General features: G+C 32.5%; 1 protein-coding gene and 1 long non-coding RNA gene across 2 annotated transcripts; one reads left to right on the forward strand and one right to left on the reverse strand.

Annotated features, from left to right (window-relative positions):
- Positions 1 to 268: 268 nt before the first annotated feature.
- LOC141453718 (superoxide dismutase [Cu-Zn]-like) lies at positions 269 to 16108 on the reverse strand. The gene is made up of 4 exons (XM_074127258.1): positions 15951 to 16108; positions 2219 to 2419; positions 1778 to 2028; positions 269 to 496 (listed from the first exon to the last, which is right to left on the reverse strand). The coding sequence occupies exons 1-4, from the start codon at positions 16002 to 16004 to the stop codon at positions 397 to 399; spliced, it is 606 nt and encodes a 201-aa protein (XP_073983359.1). The 5' UTR covers positions 16005 to 16108; the 3' UTR covers positions 269 to 396.
- LOC141453719 (uncharacterized) lies at positions 6116 to 11543 on the forward strand. Its single transcript, XR_012458133.1, has 3 exons — positions 6116 to 6330; positions 7861 to 8088; positions 11260 to 11543. It is a non-coding gene; the product is annotated as an uncharacterized lncRNA (long non-coding RNA).
- Positions 16109 to 16727: the final 619 nt, after the last annotated feature.

A 16727-nucleotide genomic window follows, 5' to 3' on the forward strand; every position in this document is an offset into this window, starting at 1 on the left:
TGATTCATTATTGTTTTAAACATTAATTTTCGTTGAGAAAAATATGATTTCTAGGAGAATGCTGATTATGAACATTTCAAAATCCTTTTTGTTCCCAATATTTGTGAAAATTAAGAATGATGAATGAATCAAAATTATTTTGAAGTCTTTCACTCCTAATCTTGGTTGGGTTATCTATTATTATCATATATTTTCTCACTTTCTCTTTCATTGAATATAATTTCCAAAATATTACCACTTTTATGTGGGTCAATTAATCAACAAGAAATAATTTTTTTATTTTATTTTAAAATTATTTATTTACAAATAAATAAATTAAGTACCTTACTTACAAAATGATAAATAAAATTATGATGGTGTGCTTTTTGTTACGATTTTTTTATAAAAATTATTTTATTAAACAGTGATAGCGTTATGTAAAGATAGAAGAAACGATGGCACCAGCACAAAAAATGGTGCCAGATAAAGAGACGATACTGAAGAAGCTTCTTGGTCTCTGAAACAATGATTCGAAACAAAAAAAAAAAGAAAAAAAAAATGATATTAGATATTTCACATGAAGAAATTACTAAAAAAATTGCGAAGCTTAAAAGAAAAAGCAACAAAGCCAACTTACAGTTAAGCCATTTCCAAAAACCAAAAAGAAAAAAAAAAAGTACAAAAAAGTTTTTAGTTACTTGACTTTGTGACCTAGAATTTCCAGGCATCTAACAAGTCTTTGTGGGGTAAAATGCCGGTCAAAAGTTTTCAGAATTCATGTTGCATTGTTGCCGTAAATTTTACTCGTAGAGTATTTGGAATATTTTGGGTTGATGTAACTTTTTCAGCGGGCAGAATCGGAATGGGATTGGAATTTTCCAGGCAACTATGACTTAAAATTGTCACTATTAGTCGGAGCATTTTCTCTAATGGTGGACTGTAGCGATCTTCTGTCTTCGTGTTGCTAAAACTCTTGATGGTTCCTAAAATAGTGAGAATTTTCTAGTTGATTCTATTGGTGGCTACTGCTGTATGATGGCGAATATCCAGAAGATTCTCCGTATCGTTGCAACATCATCCAGTCAGCTTAGTGTAGATCCATCAATCTTTCTGGGTGTGTCGTCCCTTAGTGCTATCCATTTCTTTCTTCTTCTCAAAAAAAATATGTAAATATTTTTTGTTTTACTAGATCTAGAATACAAGGAGGTTCTTTTTATCTATCTTAAAGATGGTCCAGCTTTTGGATGCACATGTTAACACTGTAAGAATGATCATTCAGTCGGACATCACGAAGTTCTTCAAAAAAAGGAGAGTAACTTTCATAACTTTTATGTAGAGCTATGTAATTAAATTTTTTGGAATGACGCATAATTCAATCTTAATTTTTTGTTTTTCTAGTTCCAAGGTCCAATTCTTTAAATTATTCAACCTTCAACCTTTGAAGGTTGAACACAACTGTCATCCAACCTTGAGGTTGTCTCTCATTCATATTTATGTTACTAAATTTCTTTTGGCGGACATTTTAACCCTCGAAGACTAGGCATTTTCTGGAATACTGGTAACAAAAGTTCTATTAGTATTTATTTATTATTATTGAAATGACTGTGCGGATAGATTCTAAACATAAACAAAGATGGATAGGAATGCGATTTGGTCCAGGATAAAAACGAAAACACTCACAATAGGATTAAAAGCTAAAAAAAAAATATTTTATTAAGGATTTTATCAAAAATAAAAACAATATGAAAATTTAAAAATTAAATATTTAAAAAACAAAAAAAAAAAGTAGAAGCATTACAATGTTCCAATGACTCCACAGACAACTCTCGAACCAGCGTTTCCAGTTTTTAAACTTTCAGCGTTTCCACCTTTACCAAGATCGTCTACACCAGAGTGGACAACGACGGCTCGTCCAATGATATTATTTGGTCCCATCAGCTGGATTACATTGTCCGCCATGGAGATAGTTGCAATTCCTTCTTGGTTAGCTAGGATGTTGCCAAGATCCCCCACATGTCGTTCAGCGTCAGTCGGCGCTCCATGACTTTTCTGTAATATTAAAACAAAATATTTATTAAACAACAATAACTATTTTTCTTGGTTACAAAAAAAAAGTCTTCTAAAAAGTGAAATAATAACATGATATTATTGGAACGCTTTTACAATACTTCAATTTACTTTTTGTAATCAAAACAATTCTTTCAAACTATTTACTCAAGCAATGGTTCTTGTTGTATACCTTGTATGGATTAAAGTGAGAACCTGTTGAGGCACATCCACCGCTTAGGTTGCCAAATTCATGCACGTGGAATCCATGTTTACCTTCTGACAAGCCAACGATCGTGCCCGTTATGGCGACAACGTTGTACTTCTGATGGAAGGTAACGTTGCCAAATATTCTAGGATCTTCACCTCTCAACACCACTATCGCTCTTCTCTCCTGTCAACAGAAAACAATCTATTATTTAGACCCTAGTTGGAGGCATGGATTAGAAACACAAATACGATTTGCGTATATTAACTCTTTTCTGGGAATGAAATAGACATGTCATCGAGGTTCTTTCGCATCATTTAATGATTGCCAGCTGACCCTGCTAACATCACTTGGTTAAATGGGATTTTCACTCCCCTTCTAATCTAGGTATATATTTTTATAAGTTTCGCTGCTAGGGTTTTGATAAAAAGGCTTTATATTTTATTTTCTGTTTTAAAATTGTTTTTGTTTTTTTACTAAACCATTACACATAACATAATTAATAATTTGATCTAATCTAAATATTTTTTAACATTCTGGTTATATTAGTTGCGGATATTTTGTTAGAACTCTGATGACTGTCTTACAAGATGAAAGATAAAAACACTTCGACTGTTTTTTCAAGTCCCCACAAGTTATGGAATAAAATATTACTCGCCTTTATATCAACACCTTAGCAAAGAAAGTACTTTAAAAACACACGCCAGGATGTGTGAGGGTCCTATTCTACAATTTTACCCAGCACTTAAACTTAAGTACGTTCATGCACAGGATCAGCAATGTTATAATAATATAAAGGTGATTTTGGGATCAAAAGATGTATCAAATCTAAAGTTACACATTTATTTATAAAGAAACAAACATTATCAGCATCATGGTAGTATTCCGTATAATAAGGAAAGTACGTACTAATTTAGATCACGATGGGAAATACCCCACGATTCATCATGTCTCACATAGTTCATGGACATTAAGGAAAAAAGATCGAAATATATTAATGCAGTTAAGTCCAAAAGGGAATAAATACTCACATCTAATATAGACAGTTTTCCTCAAACTTGAATGTTTACCTAATTTTCCCCTTCAGGGTATGTTTCTACGTATAAAGTATCTCAAAACCGAAACAGTAAACTCACAATTAACATTTTGTGTAGTTAAACAATAACTTCGTCGGTGTTAGAAACTAAAGAATAAGCCCACTTGCAACGGAGGAAGGTTACAAAAAATATGGTCCCAATACCCGAACTGAGTTCATACGAGAACAGGGAAAAGTGGTACCTAAAAGAATTATAGTGATCCCAAGGCGTAACAGTTTAATAGAAGTGATGTTTGGAAAGTTTTTAATCTTACATATCTTAGGCGAAGGGTGAAAAAAAAATAGGATTTCATTCTAAGGTATTTATTACCATAGGCATCAACCATAATTAAAACTTCATTTAAATGACCCCACTTTTTCTTTGATTATCTCTGACTTATTTCTTCAAGAAAAAAAAAGGGATTCTTACTTATAAGATAAATATTACAGTAAAAGGAAAACCAAGTTTTGAAAAGTTTTTGTGTTGCACTAATATTTAACCTTCGGTTAAAGATGGTTTTCGGACTACTTAGGTTTGCGAATTGATAGAAAAGGTCGTTTGGTTATTTTTGTTAAGAAGAAAGCTCGATTAGGGCAATCAATCAGTCTGCGTTAATTTTTTGGGAGTGATACTAAGTTGCACCAAACTTTCCTCTATCTGTCCTTGAAAAATCAGTCTTAATATATAGTTCTAATAACTGTATAATATTATAATTTAATAATGTTTTGTTAGGTTTCTAAGAGTGGAGAAAATAGGTTGGTAGAAAAGGCGATTTAATGAGATACCGTGAGCTAGGTTCATCTGCGACCTAAAAGTTTACACTAATTTCGTTATGTTTCATTAGAATTAAAACTTTTGGGAGAGATTCTTTGATAAAGATTGAAGGTAAGAGGTTTTCATCTCTACATATAAACCTAAGAAAAAAAAACCACACTTTAAGTGCAACGAACACTGTCTACAACCCTTTCCAGCACTGGCTGTCCTTTGCCAAACCGATATGACACATCCTTAGCCATCTTACAGTGCCCTGTATGTGGAAGTGGATTAGAATCACTTCTTCAAGGTTCTTGGCATCTTTGATGTTTACCGAAGTGTAGTTTTTTATTTTATTAGGGTGGCTAAAACCGGGGCGACTCTTCACTTAAAACAACCATTTTTGTTATGCTATGAATCACTTTTAACTTGTTACCAATGCTGATCCGCAATCTCTGAGTTGGGTTCTTACTCCTTTTACTTTATGTTCTCCCCAGTGACGGCATCAGCATATTGTTAGTTAATATATTTTTTAAAACTTAACAAGACTGATAATTTATTGGCCCAAGAGCAGGGACCTCACTGTAAACCAATAATGTTAACAAGAAAAGAAGGAAGGGCGACCTTGCAAAACTAGGCAACTGTTACAAGGCGTCTTTTGAGTAGTTATTGCTCTCTCACTCACTTCCCCTTTCTTACTCATCATGACGTGTGTAGTGACTTGTTTGCTATTAAGATGAGATTTCTTCATCAAAGCAGTTCACTTTTTTTTTTTTGAAGTGGGGGTCATTCGAAGACAAAACATAAATTACTCATAAAGTTTTGATATACTGAACTTTCCACCCAGTTTCATTGTTCTTAAATGAAGCCTCGATTTCTACAACTTAAGAATCACAAGTAGTCGATCCGTAGAGAAAGCAAATATAAATTCTGTGGCATTTGTTTAAAATTAAATGTTCATCTGCAAACTACTTTTAAAGAAAAGCCTGAATTCACGAAAGTAATTGCTTAGTTAATAGTGATTGTTCACCCTAAAAGCCGGGGGTCACTCTTCACAGACGTCTCACTTGATATCACTCCAAATATTGCATGCGTGGAGAAACAGAAACGCCAACCAGCCTTTGATCGTAGTTCGTAATTACAAATTAGTGCTCTTGCATCACACAGTATTGCCTTTTTCCACTCCCCTTCTTCTAAGAGCGAGCCCTTATCCCTTCATTCCCTCGTGGTATCCATCCATTTTTCTTCTTGGTCTTCCTCTTTTTCTGTTCCGAATTTAGCACTTCTTTCTGAACTCTCCCATTCTCCATACTGTTTCTGTAGCCAAACTATTTCAGTCTCTGTTTCTCTATTGTAATGAGGTATTTTTCTTTTGTACGTATAAATGTCTTCTATTTCGGAATGCTCAACTTTCTTCCTTCCCGATTTTCTAGCAGATAATCCCCAAACATTAATTCCAGATGCTAGCGATGTTTCTCTATATGCATCCTTATGGTCCACCTCTATTTCCCTTGTATGTTTTAATTCAAGGAAGGAGTTCAGTACTTCATAGAATCAAATCAAGCATGTCTGATGCTTTCCTTGTTTATCCAATACCTGATAGCATGCCATTAACATTGTCGTCTACATATCTCAGTTACTTAAAGTAATTCACTGTTCTGGCTTGAACATCTTTGATAGATTTGAACACCCATTCAAAAACTTCTCTTTCACCCATTCTTTAGAGCAACATTGGAATATGTTCTAAAAAGTGACGGTGAAAAATTCTTTTTTTGTTGAACTATTAAATTTTGAAAGTAATTTTTCTGCAAGGTGGACTTTCAAGTGAATATTAATTTATTTTTTTAAAAAATAGTTCCAGATTGAAGCATTTAAAAAACACACGAACAGTAATCTATTTAATTACAGCCCATAATTGCTTAGATAATGAAGCAGTTTATTTTGACCTCGCTTTGATTTTATCCTATTATTTTGTGGCTAATTATCAGCAGATATATTTAATCAAAACAGTTTGAATCTGATTAACAGCTGAATGTAATTAGTATGGATAAGGTTAATCAGCTGGTAGTGTAATAGTGGTGATTGGAATTGTTGAAGAATGAAAGACGAGCATTACTTATTGTTATTTAAATTGTTACAGTATGGGGAGAATTGAACCGGCAGTTAATTAGAGAAAGGTGAAGAAATGTTTACGATTCATTTGTGAGTTCCTGAGAGATTACGTCCTAAACTGCTTCTTTGAGTGTTCCTTGATAGAACTTCTTTGAGGTAAGTAAGACATATTTTTTAACTTATTTATGATAACTTTTTTTTTATACTTCTTGAAAAGTACTTGAAAAAGACATCTTGGAATCTCTTTAAAAAAAAAAAAAACTATCTTGCAAAATTATTTAGATTTTCACATAAGTACTTATTTTTGTTGGAAAATGTGCTTTTCTGATTTCCCTTTGAAACGGAATTGGTTGCTTAAATTGTTTATCATTTTGATCACTATATTATGGCTTGATAGATGCCCAATGCATAATTTTTTAGTGCGTCAACTCTGAGCTGTTAAGAAGCTGCGTATCAGTGGCTAGTTCTATCGTAAAACAAAAACCAGTTCTTAGAACATACTTGAACAGAATTGCAAATGATTTACTGCACTTTCTAATAGACACTTTTGCAATTCATAGTTTCACTATTTTATTATTTATTTTTCGAAAATTGTTATTATACGTTTAGTTCAAGTGAATGCATCTTATCATTCAAGTGCAATTAAATTGTTTTGTAAGAGGTCAAATATTGAGGAAAATTCCTGTTCTTTCCTCGTACTGCAACATATACTCGTATTTTATGGAACATTCAAAGTTTAACTCACTGATTTATCTAAAACTTTAAAGCCAATTTAAATTTTAGCAGAAATATGATTCAAACAAAAGTTTGAATGGCATGCTCGATGTTATCAAATTTCACAAAAAATAACTGAATAGTTATTGAGCATACATAATGAGCTCGTGTGGTTGCATTTTCTTTGTAAGAGTTCTTACATAACAGAGGAATTTTTATTTAATATTTTTTACCTCTTACAAAAACAATTCATTGCACATAAATGATTAGAAGCAAAATAATGAAATTATGGGTTTGCACAGGTGTTTATTAGAAGGTACATTTCAACATTAGCTATTCTGTTCAAGTATGTTCTAAGAACTGCTTTTTGTATCACATAAGACCTAGCTACTTATTTACGAAGCTTCTTAACACCTCCGAGTTAAAGCTGGTTAAAAATTAAAGCATTGGACATCTATCAAGCCCTAACAAACAAATTTTGTGCTCAGAATGTTTAATAACTTTAATACAACGAAACCTAGGATAGTCTTATAAAAATGGTTACGATGGCCTGCTTGGAGAGTACTTATTGTTGATGGAAATTATCTTAATACACCCAGACTTATATTTCCGAACACAAACCTGTTTTTTGTTTTTTTTAATGTTCTCAACAGCTGTTTAATTTTACATAGTTCTAAGAATAGCCATATTATGCTAAAATGACCAATTAAAATGAAGTTTAATCACTGAAATTCCCCAATATTCGTCTGCTAAAATCAATTTTTTGGGAGGAAAAAGGAATATTTCAAGTATAAATCTGTGCATTGTAGGCAAATAAATATTTATTAGAAAATACAATTTGTTCTTAAATTGGATTAAGTAGTTTAAGATCAAGACTGTGATTACAACATAAGTTTTATATTTATTTATTTATTTTACAGTGTATACCTTCTTGTTGTTTCTTTAAAGTAAATTTAAGTGTAAAATTCACAGATAGCCTCTACTAAAACAGATTCCTTGCTGAAAAGTGAAGTCGTGGAAATGCAGCACAGACGTAGCCGAGAGTAGAAGGAATTAACTGTGGCAGAGAGAGTACAATAGAAGGAATTAGAGGACTGAGGCCCTTTGTGATGAGTACTGGAATGAAAGAAGCTCTTCGTGATGAACACTGGAATGAAAAGTAGTGAGGACTTAAGAGCAATTCGACCAGGAAGTCTAGAAGTAAGTTGCTACTTTCTCTTATTACAATTTCCGTGGTTCTAACTTAACACTATTCTTCAAATTCCAACTTTTAAGACATATTCAACTCTTAATAATATAATCCAGTTTGTAAAACAGATTATTACAGTGTTAAGGTCAAAGTAGTTTTATTATTTGGTTCAGAAGACCCAAAATATATATTTTCCTGTGTATATATTCCTCACTATTTCAAGTTTGAAACGAACTCATTTGGAGAGCTTCTTTGTTGAATTGTTATTCGTGAAGCCAAATTTTCGAAACAGTATAATGGTGCCCAATTTTTAAAAAGTTTCATTCCTCTGGAACTTACTAATTTCTATGTTGAAATTTCTTGGAATTAATCCGTTCTTTTTCTGGTTAGCTAAAGCGCATGGTGCATGATTGTTGTTTATCCTGGTATTAGGTGCCTTCTCTTGATTGATCCCTTTAAAAAGGAAATTGTGGTCAACAACATTTTCCACGTCATGACTTATTTTATCTTGCCTGACACTTGAAGAACATTCTACTGCCTTTCTCAATTTATTTTACCTTGCTCTAGTGCCTTCTTCTGTTTGGATTTTCTTTATGGTCAATCTACCATTTTGAGAAACAGTGATCTACTGTACTTCATTTGTCATGGTCATTGATACGCCTCTCCTTTTACATCGAGCCATAAACTTTTTTTCAACATCTTGCTTTTCCCAAGTTCTAAGCATCCTTTTTTTTATCTCTTCCGCCGCTTCTCAATTCTTACAAGCTTGTAGTCTAAAGATCTTATAATTGTTTTACTTGCAGTCATTTTCTGATTTAAAAAATTAACTCCTTCACATCTTTGTTTATCTTTATTTTTAGTTTATTTTATTTTTTTTTAAAAAAAAGCTAACCATACCATACGTTTACAACAGCGTCTATTTTTGGACACCCTAATTAAATTTGGCGCTAACAGCTTATTGCTACAAAAGTGAACAGATGTTTTATAATTAATAAATATAGATAGTTGACAAAACTAAATACGTAGATAAGACAATCTGTGTTTGGACAACTGTTTACGTTTCTAGAATCAACTTTTTTTTATTATTATTGTTATTTTGGTAAAATGAAAATATTCTCATCAGAAACAGTCTAAAGGCTTTCGTTTACTGCAGTCTAACCGTTGTAAGTAAACATTTTTCTGAGAGAATGTTTACTAAATAATTATCTATCTTCATTCTTCATCTTCTTTTTTCTGAAGCTGTACGGTCCGAAGTTGGAATCTTGAACTCCTCCAATTAGAGTCGCCCGGCTTCCCTACACCTGTTCTTTTCCTTATCTTTCTAATTCCAATCCATTGTAATCCATTTTCCAGTTCTTGTATCCAGCATCGAAACCTATGTTTCACCAACTAACCCCGTGGGCATTCCTGGAACCTCTTGCTCTTCCAGTGACCAGTCAATTTAATCGACTTAGTTGGTTCTCCAAATAAGTTTAATCACCATTTACTCAGATAAATAACTATCGCTTTTCAAAAATTCATTTCTGAATTTTTTTTTTTCTACGAGGGCGATCTCTGAGATGTGACGCTTTATTTAAGAGTCGCGTTTTTTATTGCGAGTGAAAGCAACTAAAGTTTAGTAAAAACTTTAAATTTAAAGGAAAAGTCGTGTGGGTGTACCAAACATTAATTTTATGTTGATCTTGTTTACCGGAAAATCAGAGTATAAGAAAGATCAAGAGTATAAGAAAGGTGTATCAAGGTTATTTCAGAGAATTACTCAGCCGAATGTTTTCATCACTTCGATACAAACTTGCATTAATAATTAGCTTAGAAATCAAGGTTAACTTGATTGCAACAAGCACATCTGCTCATCACAAATGATTCTAAAGGGGCGTGCCAAAATTTCTAAATTTATTGTGCCATGATTCAACTATCTCTTAACAAAGTTTAAGAGTTTAAGACAAGTTCTAAAACAGTTTTGAGGTTACAATCTCTTTCTAATGATTGTGTGTTTTATGAATGTCTATGCAAGGACGTACAGGAACATGGCAGTAAAGGAACATTGTAGTCTCTTCTTAACCTGATTAAATTTTGTTTGCTTCTTCACCACTCGCCTTTCTCCACCACTGCTACATATTCATCTTCGACATGAAGGTACTCAACGTCCTTCAATCAGCTCAGTTAGTGTTTTTCCGCCTTAGAAAAAGCGTAGTTGTTTTTCCGGGGGTTAACGTTGCCCATCCATCCTATGCAAATGACCCAACCACCGAAATCGCTCCTTTACAGCTTTTCACTCGGTACACAGTTCCCTAAAATTGTCTTCTTCTTCTTTTTGCATTCATGTGGATATGTGTTTTATCGATCAATTCTGTCATTTTTTTAAAAAGAAAAATTAATAAAACATTTACAGAATACGTTCTTTGAAAAATCAATCGATCAAAAATTGCAAGTGTTGGAAAATATTTATTATTATAGGAACAGTGGGCTGGCTGGCCCTTTATCATAGGGACTGTAGAGGCAACATCCTTTTGAATGAAATTGTCGGTAAATGCCTTTAACGAGATTCGGAATTCTATCCAATAGTCGTTTTTTGCGACGTGATCTCTTCTGGTCACACCAGAGATTGCATCGCTGGCAAACTTTCTGATACAGTTTCTCCTGAGGTTTTTGGTTAATCAACTTTTTCCCTGTGAAGAAAATAGAGAATAAGAACTATAAAATACTTGCCAGAAAAATCCAAAAACCTTGCATTTGTACAAGGTCTTAGGATTTCTCAATAGTTGTATTTAGGAATTTTCGTTAGGCCTCCAAGCACCAGAGGCCTACTAGCGACACTTGGAGTGCAATCTGACAGAAACTTAGTGTCTTTTCTTAGTCTCCATAGGGTATGAACTCTAAAAAAAGTGCTTAACTTTGAATTTTATTTTTATAAAATACAAATTATTAAATTTTTTGTTTTATTTTCATTATTATTGTTGAATCGAGTTTAAAAAGAGATGACGCCTTCAATACACGAACAATATTTTAATGGCAAAGCAATTATACTCTGATATTTATGGTTCATTTAACTGCTACGTAATCTGCCATAAAATAGCTATAATATTTTATTTAAATATAAAAAAAACACTTTATTATTTTGGCAAACTGTTCTATTTTATAGACTCTGTTCTATTCAGCACTTTTGCTTTGTACATTTTCAGATAACCCAGTTCAGCTTTGACTCACTGAACCATTTATCGGTCCGCTAGTTGATCTTTCACTTTTGAGGGATCTACGTGGTGCTGCTTCTTCATCAACTCCTCAACCCTTACAGAGTGAGCATGTTGGATCATCAGCTGAGTGCAAATACGTCCTCAAGTAATCGAACCTAATGATTTGCCTGGAGCAAGCAGTGAACAATTTTTGTGGAAGCGTATTTGGAATAATAGAACCTGATTATCAGTTCTTCTCATTTGCTTGTTCAATAAAATATTTATTAATAGTTTCCTGTATTTTCCCATTTATCTACGTTTATCATGGAAGACAAAATCCTTAGGCTGTGATAGCAGCTAGAGACCTTCTTTTGCAACTTCGTCAAGCAATTCATTTCGCTTAAGCGCAGTGGTTCCGGCAGTCATTATGAAGATATCACCTACCCTCAGTCGATTAACTACCAGATGACTAACTAACAGAACTTGGCTTTGTCCACTAGGATAACAGCTTTGAAGAATCAATGAAGAAGATCACATTATTCTTAATTGTTAATTGATAGATCGCTTATCACACATGCTTTGAAATTGTCGCATCAAAATTGGTGCAATTTTCTCCACTTTTCTCTCGAAACAATCCATCGCAGATTTTTGCAGCACCAAGTTTTCTTCTCCGAATTGGCAAAGCCATCGGTGTCATTCGGTATACATATGTACATGTTTAAAATACTTATTAAATTTAGCTAAATTCGTATATTACATTTCAAATAAAATAAAGCAAACTCCATTAATGTTCTATCAAAATTAATTTTTCTTTTACGTGTTTATTCCAGAAAGGAGGACATCTAAATATAAAACAACCAGAATCCTGTCTCTAATAAATTCGTAAACAGTATCAAAACATGTAAACAAACCTGCAACTACATAACCTTACCAAACGTATTCACTAAAAACGAAGGTAAAGGTGAAGGTGAGTGATGTTAAAACTGTTTATTTATTGTTATGCTGCTCATATCGTAGAATCGAATCAAAAATGTTTGTTATAAATAAAGTATTTTTAGGATTGCAGTATTAATTTCTGTAATTATTCATATTTTATTCTAGTTATAAAAAAAAGAAAACCTTGTGTAAAAATTTACCGACTTTTATGATCTCATGATCGCATAATATCTTATGATATTATGATCGCAATATTTTCCCTTAATTATTTGAAAAATATAAAAAGTGCTTAACTAAAAGGTGAGCATTTTTGATAATTTCAAGTGAACATTGTCTCTGTTGTTAGCGTAGCAAAATTGCTGATTCTCAGTTTAATCTGCTGAGATCGATTATTTTGTTAAATTCATTGACTCCTCGTACTCATCTATTTTTATAAAACGTAGTAGGCTCTTTTTACCATATTTTTTATACATTTAATTTAAAAAACAAATACGATGACATTTTTTCTCACAATTTTATTAATATCTAATCGATTTATAAATATTTGGCTTCACCATTGTAAAAGAATTTCGTGGAAAGCATGTCGTCTCCGGAATAAGTGCGTAAAATCAATTTTCATGAAAATTATTGAGTAGATACCATATCGTATTAAAGTAAATCGATCGTTCTTTATCTAAGTGAATCTTCTTATAAGTAGAAAAGGGCATGGTAGAGGGAACCCTAAAAATCCCTTTCTTAAAAAATTGCCCTAAAAAGAGTTTTTATAGGGAAAAAAGGTAGAAATATTTTTTTATTTTAAACATTCCCTTTGGCAAATTTATTGAAGGACATTTTTAGGAAATGAGCGTGAAATTCAGCTGGGAGATGATTTCAGAAAGTGATCGATTCTAACACCGATATAATTACTTATGAATATGAATTGAATAACTCAAATTCCTATTTCTTTAACCGTTACCTGCATTTTTCTAGTCATTTGCAAAAGATTTGTACTTATGTACGTAACGAGTGTAAAGCCTATCTGAAAGTTAGGATTTTCAATTTTTATATTTTCTCCAAGAAATACTGAAAATAGTGTAGCAGGGGCTCATTCAGAACTATTTCTAGGAGACGGGGATCGGTTTGAGAAGTAAATCCATTTCCTGAGATTGCCTGGATGGACATTTGATGAGTACCGTCTGGATGCGCGAGAACGTAAGACAAAAGCAATCCTCCCTGCCCTGAGAACCCTCCATGGAATCCTCAGAGAAGCATAGTCATCTTCGAAGTAGCAGAATATCTTAGTAGTGCTGTCAATAAAGCAAGGATGCTAAGATCATAGCATATTTGTTAAAAACCTCAGTGCAGAGGGAGGCGAAAAAGTGAATTATTCGCAATTGTATGCTAGGGAGCAACTACAGTACACCGGAAGCCAGAGGAGAAACAGCACGAAAGACCTGTATGGTCGGCAAGTTTGAGAAAATAAACCCTCTTAAAGCCTTGTAAGCTTCACTCAGAAGTCCCTTTCCACTCTAAAGTCTAATTGACAAACAGGAATGGAGAGATGCTTCAATTAGAGAGGGCCGCAACTGATCCTTGGGTTCCGGGATAAAGGCTAATGTTCAATTCCACAGAATGTAATCTAATCTAAACCTACATATGCCCAATTTTTGAGATTACTTAATCAAGCTTAAGAAAGAACGCCTCAAATCGATTTATGTTTCACTACAGAAATAGGAGAGTTCAGCCTTTTAATTTTGTCCTAGAGCAGTAATTTCTACGTAACGTACGTAATCTACGGTTACAATTACATTTTTTATAACTTTTTTAAAAACTTAAATTTCGGAAAGTTTAAACCCATTAAAACATTTCTTGCCATTCTATGTTGTGAAGAAGCTATGGTATCACGTAAATAAATGAAATTACTTTTTTTTTGTGTTTACGTACATAAAATGTGTGTATATGTATACAAAATTAAAAAAAAAATTATACTTATATTTGGGGTGAGAGAAAGTCATTTTACTGTTTAATTTTTTTCTTTTTTACACGATAAGTTTTTAACTCGCAATCTTAGCTTATTTTTATTCTATTAATGTAACTGAGTAATTATAATACACTGATTTAAACGGCCATTGCAAGGGGGAAGGTTATAGATGGCAAGGCTAGTGTAATGGTATCTGCATGTGGGATCTACGACTAGTCGTCAAAACAAGGAAAACTCGGTCATTCCTAGCAAAATTAGAATGTTTTGTGTTTTAAGATATGAAGAATTTCGTGAACGAAGATAACCTACCAAATATTTGACCTTGCTTTGCTCAAAATGACTCATACTAAGGTAAGTGTTCAGAGTAATGTAATTGTTTTCTAAACAAACTAGTTGAAATTGTTTACTTGATAATGTGTTTAGTTCATTTGTTATTATTTTCTTGATAACTTCCAAATAATATTATTTAAGTCGTAGTATAAAGTGTTGGAATTTTATAATTTTCATTCTCTTGTTTCCCTAGAGCAGTAATTGTGGCTTCAAATATTTTGATCTCAACTTAAGTTTATTTTGAGATTAATAGTTTATTTTTTGAGTAGGATTCCCACCTAAAAGTCAACCGTATTTTGAATGTGGTTGACATCAACTCTTTTTTGCTTTCTAAGTGAAATCCACAAGTTCGGACAGTAATTTTTTGCAGTTCATAGCTTTATAACTAAGTGTTGATTACTTACAAAAAAGGTTATTTGTTAGAATATAATTACTTCATGTAATTTCCTACAAATCTTTGCTGGTAGTGCACATCAGTTGACTCATTTGTATTATATTTCGTTCTAATGAAGCTTTTAATTAATTTAATCATTATATTTTATTTACTTGTATATTTGTGTGGTTTTGTTTAGCATTACCAATACTGGGTAACAGTTTTACTGTAAAACATTGGTGAGGGCCTTCTTTTTTAATTTTCCTCCGTTGCTATTGGGCACTTTCTTTTTAACAAAACTGGCCAAATCTTCCTTATATCTTTTATCTTTATCACTCGATCTCCAAAGATGTATCTTGATCGCAGTAGTCCCTTACCGAGTTGTTAGAAAATATTGGGATCAGTTTAATTACTTAGGATGTGTTGAAACTATTGATTCCAGGTGAGATATAAACTTCGAAATTTAGGTTTAACTTCTCATTTGTAGCCTAAAAATAGGTGATGATTTTTATACAATATCCCTGGCATTGTCGCTTTTCACTTTATATAATTTGCTAGTTCTATATTTTTCGCGTTTTGGCCCTGTCTCTCACTGTTTATTGGATGATGACTATAGGCTAATTCTAGGCTTCCTCTTTGAAATAATTTCCCCACCATTGCGTGCTGGTTATGTAATACAGAAATGGTAATGTTACAGTGTTACGATATCAGTGTGCCCGGCATTCAGTTGTCACTTTCGTCTATTTAGTTTTGTAAACAACTGAGCAGGTTAGAGATAAAAATATTTATTGAGATCTCAAGCTAAAAACATCTCTGTGGGCCTAATACACTCATATGACTTACTCTTAAATCTTGTCTACTACATTTAAAAGGAAGTATTGCGATTGTAAAAACACAAATGCGTTTTTAATAATAAAAAGTCTTGGCAAAAGTCTTGGCATTTTTGCTTTCGATTAGTTGAATAAATTACGTTATAAAAACCGAACAAGATACTGTAATTTGATAATTTAATACTCATTATTTAGATACATTCATTTTCCAAGTTTAGGCGAGTTTATACATTATGAAGTCATAAAATGTGTGAATTTTAAGTGATCTTACCTGAGCCCAAGCGACCGAGAATAGAATCGCAACACACAATATTTGTCTACACATGTTCACGTGAAACGTACAGTCGAACTACTGGCGGGTACCACCTACCTCCTTTCCCGACTATATACTGCAGACTTCCCCACTTAGGACATAATTATTACCTGTCCGTATCAACAAAAAAGTGGCTCGCACCGTTTAATAGGGTGTGCCGCAAAAGAGAATTTAATTAGAAATTTTTTAAAAATTTACTAATACATTTTTTCTACTTTTTTTTACAACTCTCAATATCTTTTTTTATTTTTTAATATTTTTAATAATTCAATAGAGATTAAACATTCTTTTTTTTTTCAAACTTGCTCATTCAAGTAACCATTGATTTTATAATGTATTATTATTTGTATTAATACCATTATTTTTTGTAAACTGCTATAAACTTTATGTTTAAAAAAACAGTGAATACAATTAATTACATGTTGCAGATTATTGAATTGGAGGAATGTGGATACATATATGGGACAATTCCAACTTGAAACTGCGCTCAACAGGAGCTTATTCAAGATCATCAACTACTCAGCAATCCCAGTTGCCAGTTCTTCTTCCGCAAGATCGCTTGGGTATGTAGAATTTGGTTTTTTTTTTTTTTTTTTTTTTTTTTTAATTTAATACAAAACATGTTATTGTTTCCATCTTTAAGTAACTCGGATATGTCCTCAAATTAAGTTATTGAATTGTAGATTGAGTGAAAATAATTGAATACTATTTTTATTACAAGTTTTTACATTATAC

Source organism: Rhodnius prolixus, unplaced genomic scaffold (assembly GCF_049639745.1).
Source record: "Rhodnius prolixus isolate KJV_2025 unplaced genomic scaffold, Rpr scaffold_3, whole genome shotgun sequence".
NCBI lineage: Eukaryota > Metazoa > Arthropoda > Insecta > Hemiptera > Reduviidae > Rhodnius > Rhodnius prolixus.

Excerpts from the sequence above, each read along its gene's own strand:
- LOC141453718 (XM_074127258.1), bottom strand. The coding sequence starts at position 16,004 with ATGTGTAGACAAATATTGTGTGTTGCGATTCTATTCTCGGTCGCTTGG. Across the intron at positions 2,420-15,950 it reads TCTCGGTCGCTTGGGCTCAG|GAGAGAAGAGCGATAGTGGT; the intron begins GTAAGATCACTT and ends TTCTGTTGACAG. Across the intron at positions 2,029-2,218 it reads CTCACTTTAATCCATACAAG|AAAAGTCATGGAGCGCCGAC; the intron begins GTATACAACAAG and ends TTAATATTACAG.